Source organism: Trichomycterus rosablanca, chromosome 3 (assembly GCF_030014385.1).
Source record: "Trichomycterus rosablanca isolate fTriRos1 chromosome 3, fTriRos1.hap1, whole genome shotgun sequence".
NCBI lineage: Eukaryota > Metazoa > Chordata > Actinopteri > Siluriformes > Trichomycteridae > Trichomycterus > Trichomycterus rosablanca.
In genome coordinates, this window is record NC_085990.1 from 53,197,262 (window position 1) to 53,211,521 (window position 14,260).

The following is a 14,260-nucleotide window of genomic DNA, read 5'->3' on the forward strand; positions in this document are numbered from 1 at the left end:
GTGGTTGTGTGTGTGTTTATGTGAGTGTGTTTGTGTGTGTGTGTTTATGTGAGTGTGTTTGTGTACCTGTGTGTGTGTTTATGTGAGTGTGTTTGTGTATATGTGTGTGTGTGTGTTTATGTGAGTGTGTTTATGTGTGTTTGTGTATCTGTGTGTGTTTATGTAAGTGTGTTTGTGTATGTGTTTGTGTATCTGTGTGTGTGTTTATGTGAGTGTGTTTGTGTATGTGTTTATGTGAGTGTGTTTGTGTATGTATTTTGTGTGTGTGTGGGTGTATGTGAGTGTGTTTGTGTATTTCTGTGTGTGTGTGTGTGTTTATGTGAGTGTGTTTGTGTATTTCTGTGTGTGTGTGGTTATGTGAGTGTGTTTTTGTATTTCTGTGTGTTTATGTGAGTGTGTTTGTGTATTTCTGTGTGTGTGTTTGTGTGTGTGTCTATGTAAGAGTGTGTGTTTATGTCAGTGTTTGTGTATCTGTGTGTATTTCTGTGTGTGTATTTATGAGTGTATGTGTGTTGTTTATGTGTGTGTTATGTGAGTGTGTTTGTTTACTTGTGTGTGTTTGTGTATGTATTTTGTGTGTGTGTGTGTGTTTATAAGTATGTTTGTGTATCTGTGTGTGTTTATGTGAGTGTGTTTGTGTATCTGTGTGTGTGTTTATGTGAGTGTGTTTGTGTATTTGTGTGTGTGTTTACGTGAATGTGGTTGTGTGTGTGTTTATGTGAGTGTGTTTGTGTGTGTTTATGTGAGTGTGTTTGTGTACCTGTGTGTGTGTTTATGTGAGTGTGTTTGTGTATCTGTGTGTGTTTATGTGAGTGTGTTAGTGTGTATCTGTGTGTGTGTGTTTATGTGAGTGTGTTTATGTGTGTTTGTGTATGTGTGTGTGTTTATGTGAGTTCTTGTCTTTATATATTTGTGAGGACCAACCCCTGACAGAACACCAGCATTGTGAGGTCATTCTTCGTTGTGAGGACATTTTGCCTGGTCCGCACAAAGAAAATTCTAGAATAGGCTCCTATGACCCTAATGAGTCACGTGTAGAAGTTTCAGCAAATGTCCTCAGTAAGATAGTAAACTCAGAAATAGTGCTCCCCTGTAGCTCGGACACCGGTACTGCAGCTAAAATTTTATTTAATGGCTGACCTGGCAAACTAATTTTCTGATTGGCTAAGACGGGAAAATTTTCTGATTGGCTGTTTCAGTCACATGACACCATGTCTGCTTTTGTACAGGAAGAAAATCCGTTTTAAACTAGTATTCATACTGGAATAAACAGTATATTTGTTTGTGTGTGTTATTATTATTATTATTATTATTATTATTATTACTATTATTATTATTATTAACAATTATTATTATTGTTATTATATTATATTTTTATTATTATTATTAATTATTATTATTATTATTAATTATTATTATTATAATTATTATAGTAATAATAATAATTATCATTATTAATATTATTAGTCTTTATTGATTTAGTAATGGTGATTCTGCAGTAAATTTGCACAAGAGCTATCAGTCGGTCAGGTGCCACCATGACCCCGACCATAATAAAGTGCTGGTAAAATATAAAACAAATGAAATTAATTAAGTTATTAATTTTTGTTTATTTTTATTATTTAGTATTCATATTTTGTTGTATTCTGATCAGGGTCACGTTGGGTCTGGCTTTCTCAGAATCACTGGGCATAATACACAAACACACTCCTGACAGGACGCCAATCCATGGCAGTGCCTCGGCCTCCCCCCGGCCCTCAGACACCACCCATGTTGTCTGTATGTAGCCTGACAATGTAATTACAGAGTCAAGTCAACTTTATTTATATAGTACTTTTTACAATAGACATTGTCTCAAAGCAACTTTACAGAATCGAGGACCAACAGATACAAAAACCCCTGTTGAGCAAGCCGAGAACGACAGTGGCAAGGAAAAACTCCCTTAAAATTACAGGAAGAAACCTTGAGAGGAACCAGACTCAGCAGGGCCCTCCATCTTTCTTGGGTGGTCTGGAGGATACTTTAAATAAATAGGATTTACACAAATCATACAAACACAAACGCGCTTAGTTCGGACACCAGTAGCACAGGTTTCCTAGTAACAGACTTCGGGAACAAGCAGGGATTTATGTTAGGAAACACGAGCGCTATTTTAATATAAACAAAATAAAACAGTATAAATTTAGATACTCTATATTACCCTTACCAAAAAAAAGTATACTTAAAGTTTATTTTCTTAAGTAAACTTAAGTAAAGTTGAAGTATATTTCCCAAGTATACTTTATGTAGAAAGTATACTAATATCAATGTACTAATAGTATACTGGTAAGTTTACTAATTCAATACTTCTTGGGACTAAATTGGCCCACTTTTTAGTTTATAAAAGTATACTTTTAAGTATACTTTAGGTGAAAGAGTAGTACATTTTGAGTGCACAACTAGTTTATATCCAAGTTTAATTTTGTACTACAACTATACTAAAAGTATACTTACATGTATACTGTTAGTTTACTCGTTATATACTTCTATTATACTTTTTAGTTTATGAAAGTACACTGTTAAGTATACTTTAAGTGTAAGGGTAGTAAACTTTAAGTCCACAACTAGTTTACATTTAGGTTTTATTTTGTACTGTTAATATACTAAAAGTAAGCTTATTTGTATACTGTTCGTTTACTCGTTATATACTTCTATCCCACTTTTTAGTTTATGAAAGTACACTTTTAAGTATTACTGTATACTTAAAAGTGTACTTTCATAAACTAAAAAGTGGGATAGAAGTATATAATGAGTAAACGAACAGTATACAAATAAGCTTACTTTTGAACTTAACATAATAATTAGTTTACTACTTATATATGTTTTTAAGTATAAAACTGTTTAAATTTAGTTTCCATTTTTTACACTAATATACCTTTAACTGTACTTTAAGTAGACTTACCAGAGGATTACATACATAAAAATAAACAAGACATACTCATGATTAAGAACATATTTCTTTATAAATTTAAATTTAACAAATAAATATAACAAATAACACTGGATGGCAAAATATGCCAAAATAAGAACATATCTCAAATTAACACCAGTTTGGGACAAGACAGAAACACAGTCTTGCAGCCTTTCAGGCTGCCCACAAGCAGGTTTTTGCCCTGTTAAATGGTCATCCAGAGGCAGAGGAACCACAAATCCAACCAAAAAGTGTTCAACAAAATGGAAAGAATGTTCTTTTCACACGGTGTTCTTTGCAGTGACTTGCTTTGTATAGCTTTCGTTGTTGCATTTTTTTCTTATGATGCGTCTCACTTCTTGGATGCTGATGTCAGGAAACTTTGACAGGGCATGGCCTGGGACACAGAAACAAAACCAAAAAACATTACTTTCTATCACCCTACGATCAACATCCTGAGTTAACATAATAAAACAGTCAAAGCAGCATGTCTCTACACGCAATGTGAAATTCAGTTTCATCAGGCAAGTATCTGAACACTAATGCAATTGGCAAAATTACTACGTTTACCTACAAATAACTGAAAATGTCCTTTAAATGTTTTCCTTCACATAAATTAAATTTTTAGGTTCTTTTTTTCCCTTTTGTTTGCAGCAATAATGTTTTTTGCCACATTCACAAATATAAACTGATGATCGCAGATTACACTTTTAAGAGAGATTTAACTCAACATTGAATCAGTAATTTAACTAAATCATGGTAACTTCCAAAATGAAACATTCCAGTCATTTTGTTAAAAACTATACAAACATGTGTAGAAATTTATTTTAGAATAAAATTTAATTTTATTTAAATGCAGTTACCTATTATAGCATCAAGTTTTGTGTTATCAAGTTGTGGCTTTGATTCCACGTCTTTGTGTGCCCCTGATTGTCTCCCTGTCAAGCTTGAATGAGATAGTGTTTCCCTGCCATAGACAAGCACAGCAAGGTCCCCGATGTAGACTGACGGATTCGTAGTCCGCAGAGAGTTAAGCTTTCGTCTAGGGACTTTGACATCAGAGCCTGGCAAAAGAAAGACCTGCAGAACAATTGAGTGATCAGTTAGTTTGCAATTGGTCATACATCGTTGTTACACACCAAAGTAATGATAAAATAACAACATATTCTCTGAGAAATCTATGCAGTATGTAAACCCAGCTGCCACTTTATTAGGTACACCTCCTTGTACCTCATTGTCCATTTTATCAGCAGTAGTGACCATATAGGACCACTTTGTAGTTCTACAATTACAGACTGTAGTTCATCTGTTTCTCTGTATACTGTTAGACCCTTTCACCCTTCATGGTTCTTCAGTGGCCAGGACCCCCACAAAGCAATAGGGGGTGCAAAATGCTACTGTGCCACGCAGGGGACAACCTGATGAAGACACTACACTCTGGGTACGTACCATATCATCAGACACTGCTGGAGTAGAAACGCATCCAGAAACTGGTGAGTTTAAAGATGTTGTGGGTGTTGACCAGGTGGATGCAGGAGTTGAGGGTTGAAATGCAAGTTTTTCAGTTACTTCTTTTAAATTTGTAACTACCACAGGAAGCTCTGTTAAGAAAATGAACATATAAATCATTATAAGACAATGGTGAAAGTTTAATTTCCAAACATCAGGATATTCACTTTAAAAAAAGAAATAACCATTCAAAAGCTAAGGCGAGTGAGAACAGTTGGATTTTTTTTTTTTTTTTTGTGAAACTTAGTGGGACCTCTATGAACCCTGAAGATAATGTCTTGAAGTTAAGTGTTGATGGACAGAAGGACCAACCGAAACTGCCATTCTTAGCAGGTAGCCAAGATGACAGGTAGACAGTAATCAGGACCAAATGGAAAAATATATTTCATTATCTTTATTATGGGTGTACTGCTCCTTTACAAGTTTGATGTTGATTTATTTTGCTACATTGTGATGTTGCATACAAATGGGGTACTGGTTTAATTTAATTACTTCAAATTAAAAATATCACCTCTCAAGGCATCTAGTATCTCTTTAGGGTTGCCTTCTTTCAGCCTCTTGTTCTCCCTTTTAAGCTCCTTTATTTTCTGCTGCGCCTTACTCCAGTTCCTAGGCAGCAAGTCCTCATCTGATGAGTCCTCTTTTTCTGTAGATGACTACACCAAAAGAAAATCATCATCATTTTCACTAGTGTATAATTATAAAGTCATTAGGGAGTGTTGTGTTTAGAATGAGCCTTTAAGTATATATAGTGATGGGATGCAATACGGTATTGTATGCATAAGATCTATTCTACAGACATTCAGCTCTCTGGCTTTAAATAGGTTTGGATCCAATAATAGGAACGGCTCATCTTCCAACAATGTAGCACCAGTACATTATTACAGTAACATTATAAGTATATTTTTGAATAAAATAAATAAATGGCGTGACGTTGTGCATCACGTGACATTGGTAAGATGCCGGGTATAGTATGTCTGAAGTTCAGTGTATACTGAACATTCACATTTCTAAAAGATCCTACTGCTTTAACGGTCCAGCAGTGTGTACTGTACTAAATCGGGGTGACAACCGTTACACCCCTATTACACACTGCTCCTTTAAACACATAATTTAAACTCCAAACTGTTTAAATACTTAAATAATTTACCTCTAAAGATGCTTGCTTTGCCATCAACTCCTTCTTCAGGTCTTCAATTATTTGGTCTGCTGCCTCTTTTGAAGTACTGGATGCCTTTTTGCTCTTTTGCTGTAAAAAAAAAAAACATTTAAAGTTTTTCAATAGCAGGGGTGTGCAAATCTGCAGCCTCGATAGCAGCTCATCTTTTAGTTCAGTTCAAATCTCTCTTCATCACATCAGCATCACGTCTAACATCTACTCTGATGTTCTGTTTGTATCTTTCTCTCCTGATATCTCCTCACCTCCATCTCCTCCACTCTGTTCTTCACTTACTGCCTGTCTGGGTTTAAACGTTGTTGGATTGACATAAGGGAAAAGATGGCATTTAATTCTACTATTCCTTAACTGTATGAATGTAATTACCTGTTTTACTGGTCTTTCATTCGCCTCTTCTACATCCCTCATCCACCTGCTGTTTGGCTTGGTCTTCCTCTTGAGTGACTGGTTCCAGATGTCCACACCCTTTATGAATTCCTCTCTCTTGTGGCAAAGGTCACTGTAGTTGTCTGTGTGAAAAAGTTTTGTGTACACTGAGCAAAATAAAATGCCAAATGGGTCATCAAACTATGTGTGATCTCTGCACTCTCCCTAACATACTCATTGGTGGCAACATAACACACTACACTTCCCTGCAAACACAGTTATGATGTGACAAAGTAACAATCTATTGTTTAATGCCAACAATGTTGAAATGCAATTTCTCAGAAAGTTCTCTTGGTACGTATGACGAATTCTAGAAGGTTATGACAGCGTACTGACAGCATTACCACTGCGTTCTCTGTGTAACAACGCAGTGGTAATGCTGTCAGTACGCTGTCATAACCTTCTAGAATTCGTCATACGTACCATTGTATCTGCATGGAACTCTAAATTGCCAGTAAGTTGTCATAATACCATATGATATTGTGACAACCTAGTTCAGACAATATAAAAAAGCACCACCTTTTGACAAAATTGTAGCAACATTCGTTTTGTGCACTGGTCAATTTTGAGACTTAGGATTGTTTTGCTTCTATAACATGGATTCTTTCAGACTATGTGAAAGAAAACGTCTAAAGCACACATTTAAGTGTTTATTTTACTACACTTTATCTACTTTGTCTTCTCTCATACACTGAGTCAGAAATCTCTACTTTAGTAGCACTTACACACAACATAACTTTCCAGTTTTATTCTTATTTTTACTGTGAAGGTTTTTAAAGAAAGCTTTGCTCAGGGTGAAACTCTTAAACTAGCATACCTCACCCAGGACTATGTGACACTAGTGACCTCCACATAGAAAACTGGTTAGTAAATATGAATTTGCTGTCCTTACAAATAATAAAACGTCAATTGGCCAACAGTAACGCACTATGTTGGATATGTAACGTATATTATGAAGATACGTCTGATAATGTTTAACTTGGACGAGCGTTTCTAAAAGTCTGTTTCTCACAGTCTATACTTGACCGGAATTTTCAAACATTATGGCGCCAAAAGTCTCTGTAAAGGCTGATTAATATGGAAGCCAAACGTAGCAAAAGTGATGCGTTTTAAAACTAAAACGTAATGTCGACGTAGCCAAATTCAAACAGAGAACATAGAAAGTTACTTACCACTGAGCATTAACACCTTAGCAGGAAAAAAGGCTAGACCATCTTTCTTTTTTTTGCCTTTCTCCCACTTTACATTTATCCATCCATCTTCGTCATCTAGTCTGGGGCACTGTGTGATCATTTCCGAAGATGTACATTGCTGGTCTTCAGTAGTCATCCAGTCAATTTTCCCAACTTCCACGGACTTGTCCTTGAAGTAGTATATGGCAAATGCCATTGTGACGCAGAATAACTGTTCGTGTGTGCCAACCGCCGAAGATTCTCCCTCCAAAGATGCTCAACCGTCTAATTGCGCGCGAACAGGTCAAATGACCTTGCTCTCGCGAGATGTGCGTGACTGCGACGAAAAGAATTGTGGGAAGCATGAAAAACGCGCGAGATTCTCTCTGCATCGCTAGCTGCTGTGTAACAGAGGCGAGAAAATGGCGAAACGTTCAGGACGGTACAAACGATACTTGGAGAACGATACAGAAATAATCCCAAGGCGAACCAAGTTCAGATGGAATGCAAAAGTAAGTAACATTTATTATTGATATACAGACATTAAAATACTACACACATGACTTTAGACAGACATAATAAATTAAAATTTGTTATTTATGACGTGCTGCACAGCATAAGTTATAATTACCATTATTTCTTATTATTTAATCAGTAATATTAACCTTGGGGAAAGAAATTACTATATTTTTTCCCTAACATTCTGTCTTTCCTTGTCTACAAGTAGAACTACAATGAAAATGGTCCAAGAAATACTGGAGGTGACAGTAACACTTCCAACAGTGAAAATGAAAAAATGGGCAATGAGCACTTCGAGAAGGACATTCAAGAGGTATTAACACGATTATTCCCTACAGTATTATTGTAATATCGATACTAAGGTGTTCAGTCAGACATATTGTGATACTTAATTTTGTCCATATTGTCCATGCCTCATGCAGAGCATCTCTTTTTACAGCAGTAGTAATGTTCTTCATACTGTACTACACAATTTGTTTATATGACTTCCACTTTATATGTCTTTGAGTTGTCAAATAAACTTTTACCTTCTGTTTGTACTTCACATAAATTGTGTCTGTCACCCATTAGTGATTAACAAACACTGCCCAGTTCTAGTATCTATTATTTGTGGTACAAGAAAAGTCTGCTATTTTTTTAAAATGTTACTTAATTTACTTTTCACGTTTTTCCCTTGTTAGCCTTTAGACATTGAGGATGACGGAGTAAACACAGAAGATGATCTGGTTAATGCATCCAGCAGTGAAGTGGACAATGAAAACTCCACAACTAGCCTTATGGGTACTGACATTCAAGAGGTACATACATAATTGCAGTTTTGTCTAATGGCATTGTTATTTCTTTTCATCCAACTCATTGCTCCAACAACAAATCTTAAAATATGCTGGGCTAACTCCGCACAAGATATCACTTGTAGTTAGTGGATTGCTGTGATAGTTGGTGAGAGCATTTATCCCCCTTACAGAAAGATTCCACTTTATTATGGCCAAATGACAAACTCCATTCTCCGTTCATTCCACTTATTTCCTCCCAACATGCACCAAGCCAGAGGCAGCAGAGGGCCTACACAAATTCAACGATATTCTGCCATTCATTCAGTTATTTATTCTTTTTCCCTTGTTAATCTTTAGAACAACATTGAAGATGACATGAGCAATGCATCCAACAGTGAAGATGATGATGGTGCAGTGGACAATGAAAACTCCTCCACAAGTAGCCTGTTTGGTGCTGACATTCAAGAGGTACATAAATAATTATACATCACACAGTTTTTTACCTTTTTGATATTTATATTGATATTCTTTTAAGTCATATCTTTTTCTTAACCTATAGTATGAGGAAGACCTGTCAGATTCTGAAGGAAGTATGCTTCATGCTACCAGGAGTGAAGCTGGAAATGATGGGGACAGTGAAAACATGATGGAGGACAATACTGGTGGAGGAAGCACCTCAGAATTTTCAGTGGTAAATGGTTTAATGACAAAGTGTTAGTAGTTAAGTTTAATAACTCATGTAAAGAAGATCATTTTGAAAATGAGTGCAATGTAGACAATATAAAATAGCTACAGTGTATCACAAAAGTGAGTACACCCCTCACATTTCTGCAAATATTTCATTATATCTTTTCATGGGACAACACTATAGACATGAAACTTGGATATAACTTAGAGTAGTCAGTGTACAACTTGTATAGCAGTGTAGATTTACTGTCTTCTGAAAATAACTCAACACACAGCCATTAATGTCTAAATAGCTGCAACATAAGTGAGTACACCCCACAGTGAACATGTCCAAATTGTGCCCAAATGTGTCGTTGTCCCTCCCTGGTGTCATGTGTCAAGGTCCCAGGTGTAAATGGGGAGCAGGGCTGTTAAATTTGGTGTTTTGGGTACAATTCTCTCATACTGGCCACTGGATATTCAACATGGCACCTCATGGCAAAGAACTCTCTGAGGATGTGAGAAATAGAATTGTTGCTCTCCACAAAGATGGCCTGGGCTATAAGAAGATTGCTAACACCCTGAAACTGAGCTACAGCATGGTGGCCAAGGTCATACAGCGGTTTTCCAGGACAGGTTCCACTCGGAACAGGCTTCGCCAGGGTCGACCAAAGAAGTTGAGTCCACGTGTTCGGCGTCATATCCAGAGGTTGGCTTTAAAAAATAGACAGATGAGTGCTGCCAGCATTGCTGCAGAGGTTGAAGACGTGGGAGGTCAGCCTGTCAGTGCTCAGACCATACGCCGCACACTGCATCAACTCGGTCTGCATGGTCGTCATCCCAGAAGGAAGCTGACGCACAAGAAAGCCCGCAAACAGTTTGCTGAAGACAAGCAGTCCAAGAACATGGATTACTGGAATGCCCTGTGGTCTGACGAGACCAAGATAAACTTGTTTGGCTCAGATGGTGTCCAGCATGTGTGGCGGCGCCCTGGTGAGAAGTACCAAGACAACTGTATCTTGCCTACAGTCGAGCATGGTGGTGGTAGCATCATGGTCTTGGGCTGCATGAGTGTTGCTGGCACTGGGGAGCTGCGGTTCATTGAGGGAAACATGAATTCCAACATGTACTGTGACATTCTGAAACAGAGCATGATCCCCTCCCTTCGAAAACTGGGCCTCATGGCAGTTTTCCAACAGGATAACGACCCCAAACACAACCTCCAAGATGACAACTGCCTTGCTGAGGAAGCTGAAGGTAAAGGTGATGGACTAAACCCAATTGAGCACCTGTGGCGCATCCTCAAGTGGAAGATGGAGGAGCGCAAGGTGTCTAACATCCACCAGCTCCGTGATGTCATCATGGAGGAGTGGAAGAGGATTCCAGTAGCAACCAGTGCAGCTCTGGTGAATTCCATGCCCAGGAGGGTTAAGGCAGTGCTGGAAAATAATGGTGGTCACACAAAATATTGACACTTTGGGCACAATTTGGACATGTTCACTGTGGGGTGTACTCACTTATGTTGCCAGCCATTTAGACATTAATGGCTGTGTGTTGAGTTATTTTCAGAAGACAGTAAATCTACACTGCTATACAAGTTGTACGCTGACTACTCTAAGTTATATCCAAGTTTCATGTCTATAGTGTTGTCCCATGAAAAGATATAATAAAATATTTGCAGAAATGTGAGGGGTGTACTCACTTTTGTGATACACTGTATGGGCTGACTGGAGCAGCTGTTTTTTTTTTTTTTTTTTGTTTTTTTGGAGGTTTTTTTTTTTTTTGGAGTTTTTGTCCTGACATTATGCTTTATTTTTAAGTTGTGTGAGGTGGAGTTGAGGAAGCAGGTAGTAGTGCAAGGCATTCTGAATATCAGACTATTTCAAAATAGAGACAAAATAAAACCGATACAGATCGCTACTCCTTCTATTGGGTTTGTAGCTTTTTATAATATGATGAAATTAACATTAATTTTGTGATAGCCTAGGGTATAAGCATTTCTAGAAAATTACATTTGATAAAAAAAAAAAAGAAAACATGCTGGACTGATATTCCTGCTTCGTTCTGTAGTTGCTCACATTTTTACATCTTTTGTCTCCCTCTCTTTCTCTCTAGGACAACGAAGATAGAGCTGATGCTGGTGACAAGCCCTTGTATCCTGGGGCACATCTTTCTAAAGGAGAAAGTATATTGATGCTGATGTCCTATTTGTTACGACATAATTTAACCGGTGAAGCATTTACTCACTTACTGGAAATGTTTAACATAATGTTTCCAGGTCTTATCCCATCTTCATATTACCTTTTCCACAAAGAATTTGGAAGTTCATCCAAATTTGAAGTTCACTTTTATTGTGAAAGCTGTTCAAAATACCTTGGCATTAGAGCAGAGTGTCCCTTTCAGTGTGACTCTTGCAACACAGTATTTGATGCCAGTGCAAATCTAAAGAATGGTTTTTATTTTCTTGTGTTGCCCCTGTATGCCCAAATTCAGCAACTTCTGCAAGAACACAGTGTCAGTCTTAATGAAAAAACTAGAACCTCTGGGGTTCTCTCTGACATACAGTCTGGTGAAGAGTATCAAAAGTTACATGACAGTGGAGTTCTTGGAAAAGATGACTTGACACTAATTTGGAATTGTGATGGTGCACCAGTGTTCAAAAGTTCTAAATGCAGTATTTGGCCTATTCAGTGTCAGGTAATTGAACTGAAACCAGAAGTGAGAAAAAAGCACATTTTGATGTCAGCGTTATGGTTTGGACCAAGTAAACCGTCCATGTTAACATTACTAACACCCTTTGTTAAAGAAGCCTCTTTATTAGAGACTGCAGGTATCGAGTGGCAAGACATACAGGGGAACTGTCATGTTTCTAAAGTGTTTGTGCTGGTTTGTAGCTCTGATTCGATGGCTCGTCCATTGCTTCGTAACACGAAGCAGTTCAATGGTTTTTATGGTTGTGATTTTTGTTATCACAAAGGTGGTAAATCCTATCCATATGATCGACCTGAACCCCCGCTTCGAAATGAGAGAGATCATTTTAGTCATGCGATGTCAGCTTCAGATAATGAGCCAGTGTTTGGCGTCAAAGGGCCATCTCCATTAATGAAGCTTTGCCACTTCCAAATGATAAATGGTTTCATTCCTGAATATCAACATAATGTGTGTCTTGGAGTCACTCGGCAACTGTCCACACTGTGGTTTGATACGGCAAACAGTGAAGCTGCCTGGTACATTGGCAAACAGATCAAAGAGGTTGATTTGCGACTTGTAAAAATAAAACCTCCTGTTGAGATAACCAGGACACCAAGGTCAATGAGTGAACGGAAGTTCTGGAAAGCTTCAGAATGGCGAGCATTTCTTCTTTTCTATGCTCTGCCTGTCTTGAAAGGCATACTCCCTGCCAGATTTTGGAATCATTTGTTCCTTTTGGTGTTTGGCATATATACATTGCTTCAGGATAAGATCAAAACTAGAAGCGTCTTGATGTCAGAACTGGCTCTTAAAAAATTTGTCATTGAATTTCAAAGATTGTATGGGAAACATCACATGACTTTCAACATACACTTACTCACACATGTTACACAAAGTGTAAAAAACTGGGGTCCATTATGGGCTACGTCAACATTCGTGTTTGAATCCAATATGGGCACTCTACTTAAATATTGTCATGGAACACAGTATATCCCTTCACAAATAGCTAGAAAATTTCTGTTGTGGAGAGAATTGCCAGAAAAGACCAAGCATACTATCACAAATGCAAAGGTTCAGTCATTTGTGGAAGAACTTCACTTTAATAAGCGAAGAACTGAAAAATGTGAAATACTAAATGAAAGTGTCAAGGGTTTTGGACATCCCCCATTGCAAGAGAACATCACAGCTTCGTATAGGCTTGCCATCGCCAAGTTATGTGGAAATGTAAGTAATTGCTTCTGGTCTTTCAGTCGTTTTTTGGTTGATGGAGTTTTGTATCACAGTCAAAAATATGAGAGGCTTAAGAAAAGGTATAACAGTGCTGTATACTTGAAAGATGGTACATTGTGTTTAATTAATGACTTAGTCATTTTTAAAGAACTCTGTGCCCATCAAAGCCCTGCAAATTGTGCATGTACCAAACATTGCTGTGTTATAGTTGAGGTACTTGCTACATCTAGAAGGCCATTTTGCAAAGATTCACAAATAAATGTACAGTGTACTTTTATACATGAGGTGAGGAAGACTGGAAATGTTAGTGCTATATGGACAGACATGATAACAGCAAAATGTGTTGTTGTTGAAACAGTTGACAAATTGTACATTACGCCTTTGCCAAATCGCCATGAACGGGACTAAAACAGCAGTCATGAGTGAAATCAAAAATTCAGTGTTGTAGCCAGTGTATTAATGCTTTGTGATGAGCTTACAAAAATATGTTTTATATACAGGGGTTAGATAATGAAACTGAAACACCTGTCATTTTAGTGTGTGAGGTTTCATGGCTAAATTGGACCAGTCTGGTGGCCAATCTTCATTAATTGCACATTGCACCAGTAAGAGCCTCCACCAGCTTCAAGTAGTGACCTGGCCACTATCCTGGCTTAAAATCCCTCTGAGCACTGTGCAGGACTTGTATATACAGTGTATCACAAAAGTGAGTACACCCCTCACATTTCTGCAGATATTTAAGTATATCTTTTCATGGGACAACACTGACAAAATGACACTTTGACACAATGAAAAGTAGTCTGTGTGCAGCTTATATAACAGTGTAAATTTATTCTTCCCTCAAAATAACTCAATATACAGCCATTAATGTCTAAACCACCGCCAACAAAAGTGAGTACACCCCTTAGTGAAAGTTCCTGAAGTGTCAATATTTTGTGTGGCCATCATTATTTCCCAGAACTGCCTTAACTCTCCTGGGCATGGAGTTTACCAGAGCTTCACAGGTTGCCACTGGAATGCTTTTCCACTCCTCCATGACGACATCACGGAGCCGGCGGATATTCGAGACTTTGCGCTCCTCCACCTTCCGCTTGAGGATGCCCCAAAGATGTTCTATTGGGTTTAGGTCTGGAGACATGCTTGGCCA

The 14,260-nt window shown here is 37.7% G+C and overlaps 2 protein-coding genes and 1 long non-coding RNA gene across 3 annotated transcripts; 2 read left to right on the top strand and 1 right to left on the bottom strand.

Moving 5' to 3' along the window:
* Positions 1 to 2,983: 2,983 nt before the first annotated feature.
* On the bottom strand, positions 2,984 to 7,495 carry LOC134310611 (uncharacterized). Its single transcript, XM_062992245.1, has 7 exons — positions 7,235 to 7,495; positions 6,003 to 6,145; positions 5,610 to 5,708; positions 4,971 to 5,115; positions 4,400 to 4,551; positions 3,814 to 4,030; positions 2,984 to 3,347 (listed from the first exon to the last, which is right to left on the bottom strand). The coding sequence occupies exons 1-7, from the start codon at positions 7,449 to 7,451 to the stop codon at positions 3,232 to 3,234; spliced, it is 1,089 nt and encodes a 362-aa protein (XP_062848315.1). The 5' UTR covers positions 7,452 to 7,495; the 3' UTR covers positions 2,984 to 3,231.
* On the top strand, positions 4,212 to 6,010 carry LOC134310612 (uncharacterized). The gene is made up of 2 exons (XR_010011327.1): positions 4,212 to 4,391; positions 5,951 to 6,010. It is a non-coding gene; the product is annotated as an uncharacterized LOC134310612 (long non-coding RNA).
* Positions 7,496 to 7,641: 146 nt separating the features above from the next.
* On the top strand, positions 7,642 to 13,827 carry LOC134310613 (uncharacterized). Its single transcript, XM_062992246.1, has 5 exons — positions 7,642 to 8,066; positions 8,434 to 8,550; positions 8,884 to 8,994; positions 9,086 to 9,217; positions 11,308 to 13,827. Exons 1-5 carry the CDS (start codon positions 8,031 to 8,033, stop codon positions 13,519 to 13,521), a joined length of 2,610 nt encoding a protein of 869 aa, XP_062848316.1. The 5' UTR covers positions 7,642 to 8,030; the 3' UTR covers positions 13,522 to 13,827.
* The last annotated feature ends 433 nt before the right edge of the window (positions 13,828 to 14,260 follow it).